Source organism: Elephantulus edwardii, unplaced genomic scaffold, assembly GCF_000299155.1.
Source record: "Elephantulus edwardii isolate Elephantulus edwardi_28Jun2011 unplaced genomic scaffold, EleEdw1.0 scaffold00215, whole genome shotgun sequence".
NCBI lineage: Eukaryota > Metazoa > Chordata > Mammalia > Macroscelidea > Macroscelididae > Elephantulus > Elephantulus edwardii.
The window spans coordinates 2,947,958-2,962,535 of record NW_006399965.1 but is presented as its reverse complement, the minus strand read 5'-3'; the positions used below and the strand labels follow the sequence as shown (position 1 = coordinate 2,962,535).

At 38.2% G+C, this 14,578-nt stretch overlaps 1 protein-coding gene across 1 annotated transcript in view; it reads left to right on the top strand.

Annotated features, from left to right (window-relative positions):
* GMPS (guanine monphosphate synthase) overlaps positions 1 to 14,578 on the top strand; it is a 66,203-nt gene that overhangs the window by 32,577 nt on the left and 19,048 nt on the right. The window contains 6 exon segments of the mRNA XM_006903675.1: positions 3,109 to 3,302; positions 3,530 to 3,695; positions 5,721 to 5,872; positions 6,328 to 6,501; positions 9,225 to 9,330; positions 11,778 to 11,893. Coding sequence (XP_006903737.1) covers positions 3,109 to 3,302; positions 3,530 to 3,695; positions 5,721 to 5,872; positions 6,328 to 6,501; positions 9,225 to 9,330; positions 11,778 to 11,893 — 908 coding nt within the window.

Sequence of the window (14,578 nt, the reverse complement as noted above, 5' to 3'; positions counted from 1 at the left end):
CCCCCCAGCGGTTGGCGGCGTGGGTTCCCCGGTCTGGCGGCGGGGTTCCCCCGGCTGGCGGCCTCGCCCTCGCGCTGCATCACCCTCTGTGTAATAATTTTCTAAGTAATTTCTCCTGCAGGCTGTGTAGTATTCTGTCATATGAATATGTCAAAATTTCTCAATCAAGTTGATTGGGGTTGGACATTTATACAGTTTCTATGATCTTGCTATGGTGAATAACACTGCTGTGAACACTGGTGTACAAATTTCTGTTTGTGTCTCATTTTCTCGGGGTGTATTCCAGGCAATGGAATATCTGGGTCATATGGAATTTGTACATTCATCTTTTTGAGGAAGCACCACACTGCCTTCCAGAGTGGTTGTACCATTTTGCAATCCCACCAACAGTGTATGAGAGTTCCAGTCTCTTCACATCCACTACAACTTTGCCACTGCTGTCCTGTTAAACTTTACCACTGCTGCTAGAGTGACGTGGTATCTTAGTGTGGTTTTGATTTGCATCTCTTATGCCAGTCATTTGGAGCATTTCTTCCTATGTGTGTTGACTCTCTGAATGTCTGAATGTCCTCCGCTGTGAAAGGTCTTTCTGTGTCTTTTGCCTTTTGTAATTGAGTAGTTAGTCTTTTTTCTTGGAGAGGCCCTTTAGGGTTCTGTAAACTTTTATTATGAGACCCTTGTGTGAGATAATACTGCCAAATGCTTTTCTCTAGGAAGTAGATTTTCTCTCCATACCTTTTCAATCTATGCAGAACAGATCATTCGAAAGCTTGTCTTGATGAGGAATGTGGCATCTCTCTTGGAGGAAGACTTGTCAACAACCTATGTTATGCAGATGACACAATCTTGCTCGTTGAAACTGAGGAGGACTTGAAGCATTTGCTGCAGAATGTCGAGTACTGTAATTGTCCATATAAGTTGAAGCTTAACATCAAGAAGACAAAGATTCTCACCACTGGGTCGGTTGGCAGAATCGTAACAGACAGTGAAGAGATTGAGATTGTTAAAAGTTTTAGTTTTCTTGGCTCCAGAATCACTCTTGGCACCAACAGTCAGGAAATCAAAAGATGAATTGCACTGGGAAAATCTCTGGACCTATCCGGAGTACTGAAAAGCAGTGATGTCAGTCTAGAGACTAAGGCCATGATTTTCACATTTACTTGTTGTGCATCAGAGAGCTGGACAGTGATTAAAGATGACAGAAGAAGAATCGGTGTATTTGAAATGTGGTGCTGGAGAAGAGTATTGAACATAATGTGGACTACCAAGAGAACAAATAGGTCTGTCTTGTAAAGGTTGAAATCAGGCTACTCCTTGGAGGCAAGGATTCTGAGACTTCGTCTGACATACTTTGGGCATGTGGCCAGGATCATCACAAGGGACCAGGAGGACTTCATGCTCAGAAGGCTGGAGGGACAGCACAGGAGAGGAAGATGCTCAATGAGATGGATTGGTACGGTAACTAGGACAATGGATTAGGTGTGTTGGAGTCAGTGAGACTGGCTCAGGATAGGGCAGGATTCAGAGCTGTGACTCACAGGTGACATAAAAGTCACAAAACAACAACTTATGGCAGGTCGGGGGCGGGGAGGTGTGGGAACAGAGTGGTGTGTGGGAGCAGAGTGGTGAAGATCAGTAGGGGAAAATCACAAGGTCACACAATTTGATGGGTAAAGGAAATGAGAAAAATCTGGTGGGAACCTGAAAAGGCTGGGTATTGGTGGACATAGTCCGAAGGTAATACATTTTATAAAATACAACGTATGGGAATGATTGTATGAAGTAGAATGTCAATGAAAGAAAATGTGAACACAAAAATATTCCACTCCATGATGTACATGCATAAAACACAACATATATGAATAACTATATTAAAACAAAATATTCTATAAATGAGAGTCATATAAGTTTTTCCCCTGAAAAAGAATTTTGTATCTATCCTTAAGTTTAGATGACTTCCTTCTCTCTGTAGCTTTATCTGTGGATCTTTATGTTGTAAACTGTACATGATGGGAATTGCAAAATGCCTGTTGCTTTTTTTTTTTTATATCTAACAAAGATGGGTAAAAATCAGTGACAAATCATTTAGTGGAAAATATATGTTATCACTAAGAAAAAATAAATACACATGGGCAAAAGATAATAAAGATAAATTTTAAAAAGATAGCTTACGGTACAATGTAAAGGTATGGGCATGAGGCTGGTCAGTGTTTAGAGAAGAGGTTTGCAGGCTGAGTAGTGGGCACTGTCCATGTGTTAGGTTGGTAAGATGAGGACAGACCTACCAAGGAGATTCAGAAGGAGCAGCTAGTGAAGTAAGTGCGCGAGAGTTGTGTTCTGGAAATGTCCTAACAGAGTGGGATACCCACAGGACAGCCAGTGAATTTGAGAGCCTACCAGACTGCATGCAGCTGTTTATTTGCCATTAGTTTAGGCACATTTCTTCATATCTTGTAACCATAAATTGGAGTTACTAAGGTTATTAAGTGCACATGAAAAATATCTAACTTGATCTCGGCTGCTTACTTGTTGTTAAGTGCTGTTGAGTCAAGTGTGACTCATAGCAAACCTTTTGTACGACAGATCTGAGCTCTGCTCTGGGCTCTGCCATCCTCATCTTCTCTGACGTACCTGAGTCCATTGCTGCAGACCTCTGACATAAGCAATTACTCCTGTTATGATGTGGTAGAAAAGAAAAATGAGACATTGAGAATATTCTGAATGTTTCCTGCTCTTTATTAGAATATACAGATTTGGTATGTTAATCTGAGAAACAGAAAATTGTTAGTGTTAAACGTTGTGCATTGCTTATGAAGGTCATGTGGAACCTGAGAAGCAGAATTGGATTAGCATTGTTAAATAGATACGGCACTTGAGATGTCCTGGGCAGTGAAATGAGGTCCAATGAAGGAATAGATACATTAAGAACAACTTTATAAATATTATCGCAATGCAGTTTGTATTATTGTATCTTTGCCTACTCCCTCTGTAACTACTAAATCATATCACTGTTAACATTTATAGGGGAAGCAAGCTGGAAGTAAATATTGGGGGTTGAGTTACTTTCAACATGAAATATTTTTATTTCTCATTATTTTCTCTTAAAAGGCATAGCAAATGAAACAAAAAAATTATATGGAGCACAGTTCCATCCTGAAGTTGGCCTTACAGAAAATGGGAAAGTAATCCTGAAGAATTTCCTCTATGATATAGCTGGGTGTACTGGGACCTTCACTGTTCAAAACCGAGAACTTGAATGCATTCGAGAGATCAAAGAGAAAGTTGGAACATCAAAAGTTTTGGTAAGCAGTTAATCATCTAGAGATTTACAACTTTATGTCATTCTCAGAACTCAGAGCTGGGTTCCTCAGCACAGGGTAAACTAGGTGGATGTGCATTTGTGAGTTGAATTGTTGGAGAGGACTTTTCAGTTACTGCATAATACTTTGACAAACAAGGTGTTTAGGAAACAATCCTTTGTGTTGTTTCTTCTGTTAAATTTGCTTGTATTTCCTTTTCCGTCCCGTAGGTTTTGCTCAGTGGTGGCGTAGACTCAACAGTTTGCACAGCTTTGCTGAATCGTGCTTTGAACCAAGATCAAGTTATCGCTGTGCACATTGATAATGGCTTCATGAGAAAACGTGAGAGTCAGTCTGTAGAAGAAGCCCTCAAAAAGCTGGGAATTCAGGTCAAAGGTACTGTTAAATCCAGGAAGTAGAAACATATATATATAAGAGGACATGTTTGCTCAGTTATACTGCCTTATCCAATTAGAGATTTCACAATGAAGATAGAAATGATTTAAAAAACTATATTATCATAACTTTCAGCTCAGGAGGCGTTGAACATGGGACTTTCTTTTTGTGACTTTGCATTAGTGCTGCTGCTATTCTTTGGAGTGTCGATAGTTAACGTGTGTGGTTACTAGCCGGAAGGCTGGGCATTTGAGTTTCTCCAAAGGATCTTGGAAGGAAGGCTGGGTGATCTCATTTTGAAAAATCTGCTGGTGCAAACCCCGTGGAGCTCATTGCAGCTCACGGGGGCTGCTGTCAGTTGGACTTACCCGGGTTGGCGTTCATACTTAGATGGATAAGCTGTCATTTACAGCTACCATTCTTCTCTAATTATGTTTTAAAATAGTCTTTTCCTACCCTACCTAATAATACTTATTTTAGAGAGTACACGGGACTTCATATTGCTGATATAGTAGATAAACAGATTATTTTGCTACTAAAAAGCTAATACAGAAAAGGATGTTGAAGTATATGGTTTCCTTTTCAAAGACTAACAGTACACTTCAAGGAGGAGCTCTGGTGCAATGTGATTGGCTAAATACTGGGCTGCTGGCCCCAAACTGACAGTTTAAATTCACCAGCTGCTCAGTAAGGAACAAGGTGGACTGTTTTACGTCTGTTACCATTTACAGCTCAGAAACCCACTGGGTTAACTTGACTCTCTCCTACAGAATCTCTGTGGATCTATTTGATGACAGTGCAATTTAGTTTTGGGTTTTGAGTAATTTGCTTAATGGTGTTGGAGTACTGTAGTCATTTCTAAGATCTGTGCAAGAAAAACTGATTTGGGCATTGCTTTGAGTTTAGGTTTATATGTGGTATTTTTGTGACTTATAGTTTCTGTATTATATAGTTATAGTCAGCTGTTCTATAACATGGCTTTTAAAATAACTGATTCTTTTACTTTGAAGGAGGTCTCCCCATTGTCAAAATTTCACCTTCTGTGAAACGCTGAATCAGTTCTGGTAGCCAACATGGTGGTGCAGAGGAAGTGAGGGCCGTTTGTTGGGGGAAGCTATTGAAGAGCAGGCCGATTTGAGCTGTACAGTTGTAATTTGGCTCAGAAATGTAATACATTAGGATCCTTTTAGGGCAACTGACCAGCTTGAAAGAGAGAACTGCAGATTTATTAGTAATCCCCCAATAAAAGAGTTGGCTATATCCACAGTTTCTATTGAAGCCCACCAATTTTGTTGTTGTTGTTGTTACTGTGTACTGTCAAATTGGATTCGACTGGCACAGGAGGAGATTGCCCTTCCTTCTCCAGTGAAGCATCTGACGGATTCGAACTGCATGCCTTCGGGATTGCAGCACAGCTTCTGACACGAGGCCACCAGAGCTCCCTTAAAGCCCACCAATTGTTAAGCCTTACTACAAAAAATACATTTTAATCAGATTATATATAAAAGGACAGCTCAAGACCATTATTTAATATATTTATAAATATCAGCACTTGAAGAGACTAGTTAGTGAGGGTCGCTGAGAAAAAGGTGACTTTGAATGAGGTGGATTAACACATTGGCTTCAGTATGTGAGGATGCTGCAGGACCTGGCAGTGTTTATAGTTTATATGGTGTATATAGGGTTGTTAGAGGTCAGAACTGACTTGATGGCATCGAACTTTACCTACGAACCATTGCTTTTGAGCCCCTTGGGGTTGGCTCTTCTTGTGACTTTGAGTTTCTCTAATGGAGCCTTTAACAGCCCTCAGATTATGTCAGATGATATCGTGGCACTGGGTCTTTAAATGCTGCTCAAGTCTCAGAAAGCATGCCCATATCTGAAATCTGTTAATTATGGTTGACTGATAGTTCTGAAATATATAGGCAAAATTAGAGATCAAAAGAATCACTTCCGTTTTCTTTCTATAGTATTACCTGTTCTTTATGATTTATTAATTAACACATGGTCTTTCCCCCATCCTAGTAATAAATGCTGCTCATTCATTCTACAATGGAACAACAACTCTACCAATATCAGATGAAGACAGAACTCCACGAAAAAGGATTAGCAAAACATTAAATATGACTACGAGTCCTGAAGAAAAAAGAAAAATCATTGGGGATACTTTTGTGAAGGTATCTTTCAAATACCTTCAGTAATCTTCATTGTGTTCGTTTTTAATGAGAATTTCAGTGTTTGATTCTCCTTGGCATATGTCAAATAACCAGATTTTTTCTTCTTTTTCTTCTTGGGGAATGAGAATTTTATTGTTTATTGGTATATCGATCAATAGAAAATTTACATTTAAACAAACATGGCTACTTACATTGTTGGCTACTGTGTTAACTGTTCAAGAGTTTGGATTTTAACTACTGGATATTTCAGTAGCTGACTTTCAAACTCCTATAAGGAATGTTTGCATACCTTTTTTAATCCTCTGAAAGCATATATACTTAAAAATATTGAGGCTTGGTGGATATCATCTGGTCAGATTACAGAAAACACTTAGTAATTTAATTGAAAGTATAAAATGTTGGTATCTTTTTTTTGAGATCTAGTGAGAGGCTGATTTTACTCTTTTTGGTTACAGATTGCCAATGAAGTAATTGGAGAAATGAACCTGAAACCGGAGGAGGTGTTTCTTGCCCAGGGTACCTTACGGCCTGATCTAATTGAAAGTGCATCTCTTATTGCCAGTGGCAAAGCTGAACTCATCAAAACCCATCACAATGACACAGAGCTCATCAGAAAGTTGAGAGAAGAGGTAAAACTTCTGACAACTTTCCTTTAATGTGGGTATGTGGAGTCGCCGTTCTTCTGTCCATCCCAGCTTCCCTCCTTTTGAAGTAGCTTTATTCATCCAGTACTCTTTTGACCCAGTTAAAGTGTACGACTAGAGAAGTTTTTAGTATATGGCTGCATTATCATTATCACTCTAAGAAAGTGACTGTAACTGTTAGTGGTCACTCTTCTTCTACACTTCTCCCATGAGGCCCCAAGTCCTAAAGCCAAAGCCATTGCTGTCCATTTGATCCCAATCCAGAAGCAACTATCTCTCAGGTTTCCAAGTCCTGGCAGGAGACGGCTTCATCTGTTTCTTGAGAGTTGCTGACGGATTCAGACTGCTGACTTTTGTGGCTTGTGGCTCATCAACTCAATCTACCACGTCACCAATCTATTTGTCTGCATGTCGTCGTCATTGTTGTTAAGTGCCGTTGAGTCATAGACGATGCATTGCGATCCTAGGAACGAAAATAAATTTCATCCTGTCTCCACACTCGTAGAGTTTCTGGAGGCAAGCTGTTTTGGAAGTGGATGCCACTCCTGCTTCTAAGTTTGTTTTAATTGGGAAACTCCACCAAATACTGTCCATCATGGGTAACGATTATCGCATTCAATACATCAGTGTCACAGCAACTCTGAGTTACCTCTGTACTGCAAATGAACACAGCAGTGCTATGCCACTTAGAAGAATGTTTGACCAAAAGCAATAAAAACAGCTTGAGGACTGCAGATTAAAATCACTCACCTTTGTTCTGGACTAGTAGCATAAATGGAATCCTACAAGCTGTGGGCTTTTCTATTGGGCTTGTTTCACTTAGCATGGGTTTGAAGGTCATTTTTCTTTGTTGAATGATCTTCTGTAGTAAGGATTTGTCACCTTGCTTATCCACTCATCAGCTGGGGGACTTTTGAGCTGTTTCCTGTTTGGCTGTTGATAATGATGATATGTGGAAGTCTTCCAAGGCTTTATGGACATGTATTTTTTGAGAGTATACCTAGAAGTTGCTGGGTCATATGGTAGTTCCTTGTAACATTTGATGAGTTGACAAACTGTTCGCAAAATAGCTGTACCATTTTACATTTCTATAAGCAATGGATGAGGGGTCCAGTCTTTCCACACTATAACCAACTCTTGGTATTACCTGTTTCCAGTTTAGTCATTTTAGTGCATGTGAAGTACTATCTCACTGTGGTTTTCATTTTAATGTCTCTACTTACTAATGATGTTGAACGTTTTTCATGTGCTTTTTGGCAGTTTGTGTAATCTCCTTGGAGAATGTCGATGTGTTTGTTTTTAAATTGACTGACTTTTTAGTGTTCCTTAGTTGTAATAGTTCCATATATATATGGTTATATGGAACCAGCAACAGATGATTGTTTGTCCCTTACTAGATATGTGATCTTCAAATATTTTCTTTCTTTCTGTGTGTTTTCTTTTAACTTTCTTAATGGGGTCATTTGAAGCATTTTCTTGAGACACTTAACATGATCTAGTTTCTTTATATTCTATTGGCAACTAAATTAGAGAAGGTCTTAGTGATTTAATGGCTGCTGTGACCAAAACTGGTCCACAGATGGGACGCTTTAATAAGCAGGTTACTTTTTCATAACTTAGGATGCAGGAAGTCTCCAGTGTCGTGTTTTGTTAAGGGGACGCTGGTGGTCTAGTCTATGGGGGGGTTGCACTGCCTTTGCAAAACCGGAACTTCTCAGATGCCGAATTCAGCAGCAGCTTCCAGGAAGAAAAATGAGCCGTTTTCTCCTGTGTGACAGCAGCCTTGGAAGCCCAAGCCCTTGAAGGTCCAGCTATGAGTCTGTTCTGACTCAGAGGCCAGGAGTGAGTCTCAAGGTTTTCTTTCCCTGTTGACTCTGGAGGAAAGTCTTGTGGTTGTTTTGTGTTTCTGCTCCTGGGTAATGGCCATATGGCTTGGCATCTTCCTCTTGTGTTGATGCTCTAGCTTTTTTAAAATCTCTTTTTACATTCTCAAATATAAATGGCTGTACCTTTTCTTCCTGATCAATGTAACAATACCTTTCCAAATGGAATTAGAACTACTGATATAGAGCTTATGAATTACAGCACATATATTTGGGGGATGCAGTTCATTTCATTACAGTGAGTAAGTTTACCTTGATCTATTTATATTTAAATTACGCTCTAAAGAGAACCGTGTCCATGAAAATAATCTAATTCCTCATAAATGCATAGGTGAAAATACTTGAAATGATGTTTTCTGCTATATAATTGAATTAGCATTCTTACATTCCTTACTAAATATGATCTAATTTGGTGAATTGTGCGCATTTAACGATATTCTTTTTTTTATTTTTTTAATTTTATTATTTTTGTGTGAGTGTACCGTCACATCAGATCTGACTGGTACAGGAGGAGATTATCCCTCCTTCCCCGGCAGAGCATCTGGTGGATTCGAACCATGGGCCTCTGGGATTGTAATTGTAGCTCCTTGCCACTAGGCCACCAGAGCTCCCCCTAACGATATTCTTAAAGTAACTGTGTTTACATTTTTTATCCATGTATTGGTCTTTATTTTGAAAAATGGTTTAGTTGAAAGAGTCAGAGCTATAGCTCTTGTTTTTATTCCAAGGAAGAAGACATAGGAAAAGCCAATGATTTATTTATTCTGCAGTTTTCTTTGTCCCATTGGTTGTGGTTTTTATTGATTAGCCTTTTTCTCCTTGTAGGGAAAAGTAATAGAACCTCTGAAAGATTTTCATAAAGATGAAGTGAGAATTTTAGGCAGAGAACTCGGACTTCCAGAAGAGATAGTTTCCAGGCATCCATTTCCAGGTAAAGAGTGGAATGGAATTCAGTTTGATTTGTCATGTGACTTTCATATTGAAGAGAAATGAATTTATAGACGATTTTGAAATAATTTGTCATTTCAGGAAGTATGTTACCTGAGAGAAAGGAAAGGATTGGTGCAAATAAAAATTTTTAGTACTTACCCTATTTGTTATTAAGTATTCATTTTGCAAAGAATTTTTATTTAAATGTAACACCATCCCCAGGAGTCTAGTATAAAGCATGACATCAGGTGAAAAACCAAGACGTGGAGATCCATGAATAACATTGTCATACAGTTCTTAACGATAGAGCTAGTTTATCTACTCTTTCTATTACTTCTTGCTTTGTTCCTTGAAGATAGAGAAGTTCTCTCAACTTTTGAATATGACTGACTGAATCACTTCCTACCATAATGTTGCATGTAACAGATTAATGAGTAAAATGAAAATACTCATCTTAAATGATCATCTACTATCACATAGAAAAATGAGTTGATACTTGGTTAAAATCAGAACTTAGAGACCTAAGTGATGCTTATACAGCCTTTCATTCTGCCTTGGCCTTGACTCAAAATTTGCATTTCTACCCAAGAGACATATTGAATCAGAATATACATTCTTATAAATCCCAGAATTGCCTGGGAATCTTCTGGAAATGAAGATTCCAGTGTCGTTCCGTCTGCGAAGAAGAGCATTCTAAGTGTGAATGCTCGGCAGAGAGCAGAATGGGAATTGTCACGTTGGAAGCTATGGTTCTAACTTCAAACAACAAAAACTTATATTTTTGTTAGCAGTTTTTATACTTCCATTTCTGCTATTCTGTAAAGGACAAATAAATACGTCTTGGAATAAAGTGCAGCCAGGATGCTCCTTGGAGGCAAGGATAGAGAAACTCGTCTTCCATACTTTGAACATGTTAGGAGAGGCCAGTCCCTGGGAAAGGACATCGTGGCTGGAAAGGTGGAGGGTCCGTGAAGGAAGAGGGGAAGACCCTCAACAACAAGGGTTCAAAGAGTGACTGTGACACTGGGTTCAGGTGTGTCAGAGAGGGTACGACAGGGTGCAGATCTCTGAGTCCACTCAACCGCACTTAACAGCACGAACAACCTAATAATGGCAAGCTGAAGGGTTAAGAGAATGGTTGGTTTTTAAAGATAATGTAATATCTAATGTGTCTTCAGTACTTGCTGTGTGTTAGGCAGTTGATTAAACCTTTGCCATATGTTGTCATTTTATCCTCGTAATGGAAACAACACGCAGGAGAGGAAGGCCCTCTATGAAGTGGATTGATTCGTTGACTGGGATCATTGGAATGGGAGTGTCAGAGACAGTGCGATTGGCACAGGACATAGCGGAGTTTAGGGCTGTTGTACATAGGGTCACTATGAGTTGCAAGCGACTCGACGGCACATAACAACAACAACAATGGAAACAACTGTTACGCAGCTCTATAGTTTAAGAAAGTTATGTAGCTTGGCAGATGTGGTTCTGCAGTACCATCTCCAGTAATGCACCTTCAGAGCTAATGTCTTTACCACGTGCTGCCTCCATAAATGGTTCCAGACATACGGGCCATGTTGCAGTTATCATTAGCACATGTTTACCAGTATTTTAATCCTAGTCATTTAAGATCATTCCTTAACCTATTAATTGCGACCAGGATGGTCTGTATTAGGATGTCACGTGACTCTACATCGTTGGTTAGGTTTGCCTGATACTATATCAGGTGTTCTAGCATGTACTATGTCCTTGGGAAATGATTATTTTACTCCTTAAGAAGAAAAATTGGGCCAATTATCTTGAAATTTTGTATTCTAAAAGATGAGGAAACGGAGACATTAAGAATAAAAGTGTAGCTTAATCTATAACACAGGCATTGAAAGGGATTATTTTTACGTGAGTGTGTCTTTCCTGTTCTAATGACTGGAGCCCTGGTGGCAGAGTGTATTGTACTGGCAGCTCGCAAAAAGGCTAGTGGTTTGAATCCACTGGCTTTGTTTGGTAGAGAAGGATGAGGGTGACTGTGAGTTGAAACCAACTTGAGGCCAATGGGCTGAATAGTATATAGCTTGTCCTAAAATAAGAAAGGCAGATCAAGCCGGCTAGTTAGATTATATATTGTCCTCTTTACTTTTATGTATGTTGGAGAATTGCTTTAACAAAGACATCAAAATAGATCTAAACACACTGTATATTCCAAATATTGAATTGAGAAATTTGTGACAATACATATACTGTAAAAAAAAAAAAAAACCCAGAAAACAATCCAGAAGATAAAAACCATTGATGTTGATAAAATGGAAACATTTTTAAGAAATAATGACTTGAATGGGAAACTAAAAACTGTATTGAAAATAAAACACTTTAAGGAACTTTGATAGATGGCGTTTAATGTTTGGAAAGATTTTTATATTTTGGGAATATTCTATTTAATTCCATTGTTATTTTTAGGTCCTGGCCTGGCAATCAGAGTAATATGTGCTGAAGAACCTTATATTTGTAAGGACTTTCCTGAAACCAACAATATTTTGAAAATTGTAGCCGATTTTTCTGCAAGTGTTAAAAAGGTAAACTTTTTACTTTATGAGAGCTTTACTTTACAAAGATAAGCCAGAGTGTCCAGAATATTGAATGAATGTCTTAATTTGTTCTAATGCTTACAGTTAATTTCTTAGGATTTCGTTATTTGTTGTTGTTGTTATGTGCCGTTGAGTCCCTTGTGACTCATAGCCACCCTATCTATGTACAGCAAAATAATTTCACTTTTGAAATGCCTGTTCAGAAATACCTAAGTACAGTTGTCTAGGTGTACACATGACAGACTGCTTATTCTAATTTTCCTAATGTCGAGTAAAGACTATTAAAACACTTGGCATATCTGTTGCAAGAAACTAAGGGAACTCCTTTGAACCAGAAATAAATTCGAAGCTCGGGCTTTGTGCGGGTCTGAAGACAGGTAACTTAATACTACGTGCTCTAGATCTCGGGTTTACAGAGTGTGATTGACGCCCAGGTGTGTGAACATGACACCTGGGGTCCTGGAACGACTGGGAATTGGATCAGAGCTCCTCATACTGAGCAATACCCTGGCTCCAGATTGACGTCCAGTGCAAAGGCTCCCAATCCTTCTGTGATTTGGGGCCTAGATTTATAATAATTGATAAGATGCGGGGGGGGGGAAACCAAAACAACCACCAAGTTAGGGCTTCTATTTAAAGGACCAGGATTTGATAGTTACCAGGGATGGGAAAGGAGAAAGAGGAAGTAAAGTTAAATTACGTGAAGCAGTAGACAATTAGGTGTTGATTAACATAATTAATTACATTAACCGATTTCATTTGAATGATATAGTGGAAACCCAGTATAATTTGTAAACCTTTACAAATCAATCGAAAAAGAAAAATAAAGGACATAGGTTGGCCATGCCTCCAAAAATAAGAAAGATAAATTTTCTCTAGGGAATCTTCAACTGGACTCCAAGAATTTTTGTAGCTGAGTCTTAAGAAACGCGAACCTAATATTAAAAAAAAAATGAGAAAACAATTACAGAATTATTTTACCATGGATGAGTCAGTGGAAACATTAGCACAACTATCCCTGAAAAGATTTCAGATACTGGAATTAGCAAATAGAAAAAGAAAGAGTAGAAATAAAAGAACCTATTGATAGTAAGAGTAAAATGTAAGGGAATAAATGAATAGGCAGATTTAAAAAGAAAATAACAGTCTTAGAAATAAAGACAACTGGGAATTAAATGCAGCTAACAAGAGAACACAAACGCAGACATAAAGGAATCAGCTAGAAATTGGAGCAAAGTATTAAAGAGAGAAAATACGGACAGGAGTGGTTTAAGTAGAGGATCCAGAAGAAAATAGCGGACAGAATATTTGAATTTGCTCACCTTGGCTAAATGTCTGTCTCCCATTTGGGAAATAGCATGTCCTAAGCAGGATAAAGGGAAAGAGTTTGACACCAGTGGAGGTGCCTTAGTGACATTTCAGACTGGCAGGGATGACGGGCGGCGGGAAGAGGGTCGGTTACCTAAGAAGAGGGTCAGGTAGCCTCACAGTGGTGGTGAAAACAAGACTGCAACGCCAGGAGGAGAACGTAAGCTGTTAGTAGGTTTCTAGCTAAGCTTTTATTTTAAGAACCAAGACAAAGTTTTAGATCACTAGAATTCACTACCAACAATTTTTTTTTACTTAGATATAAAAGCTTAACTGTATATTAGAATCATTTGGGCATCTTTTGAAGTATGTGTTATACTTCGACCTGGTTTCCTCAGAAAATACTATTGAAGTTTCTGTGTCCTGAGCATCCTAATTTTGCAGCTACACTTAAGGAATACTTTTATCAATTTTAAAGAATTGATCTTATTTTAAATTTTAAGTAATTATCAGTTTTAAAGAATCTAAATGCATTTTAAAGAATTTAAATCAATTTTAAAAAATTGATTTAAGGAGAAGCGAGAAGATCCAGGAGGAAGATCTAAGATACAGCAAATGTATGTGAGAAATGGGTAAAGGTGAAACAAACACACAGTGTATAAAACAATAAAAATAAGGACCTCTAATATCTTTTTATCTGTTTAAAAGTATGTAGTTACATGGAAGCAGGAGTGGCATCCACTTCCTAAACAGCATGTTGATAGTTATAGAAAGGCTTCAGGCCTTTTGTTCATAGAGTTGCTATGAATTGTGCTCGATTTGAGGACAATCAACAACAATAACAAGGCTAAAATAGCACATAAAGCAAAAAGGGAGTTGCTTCACAACAAAGGTATTCAAAGATGATTGTACTGCTTGCAGAAAGATCTTTTTACTTTTGCTAAGTGCATATTGTTAAATTTTAAAGACATTACTAAATATGTACAAATAGTTTAGTGCTTACTCGGTAAAGGAGGAAGAAGTGAGATGTGGGAAATCATCAATTAAAAACATGACAAGAAATAAGTCATAAAAAGCAAAAAGTATAGAATAAGAACAGAAGGACATTTAACTCTATCATTAAGCTAGAATTCATTAAAAACCCCACTCCACTTAAGATAGAGATCGTCAAACTAAATAATAAAATGTAGTTTATAAGGCACATTCCTAATATATTATATATAGAATGAAAAATTTGCTCTTTTTGTTAATCTGCATGTGTTCTATTGTGCATAGGGTTTTCAGAGGCCTGCTATTTCAGAAGTGGGTGGCCAATCCTTCTTCCTAGTCTGTCTTAATCTGAATGTTCAGATTTAGGGGAATATC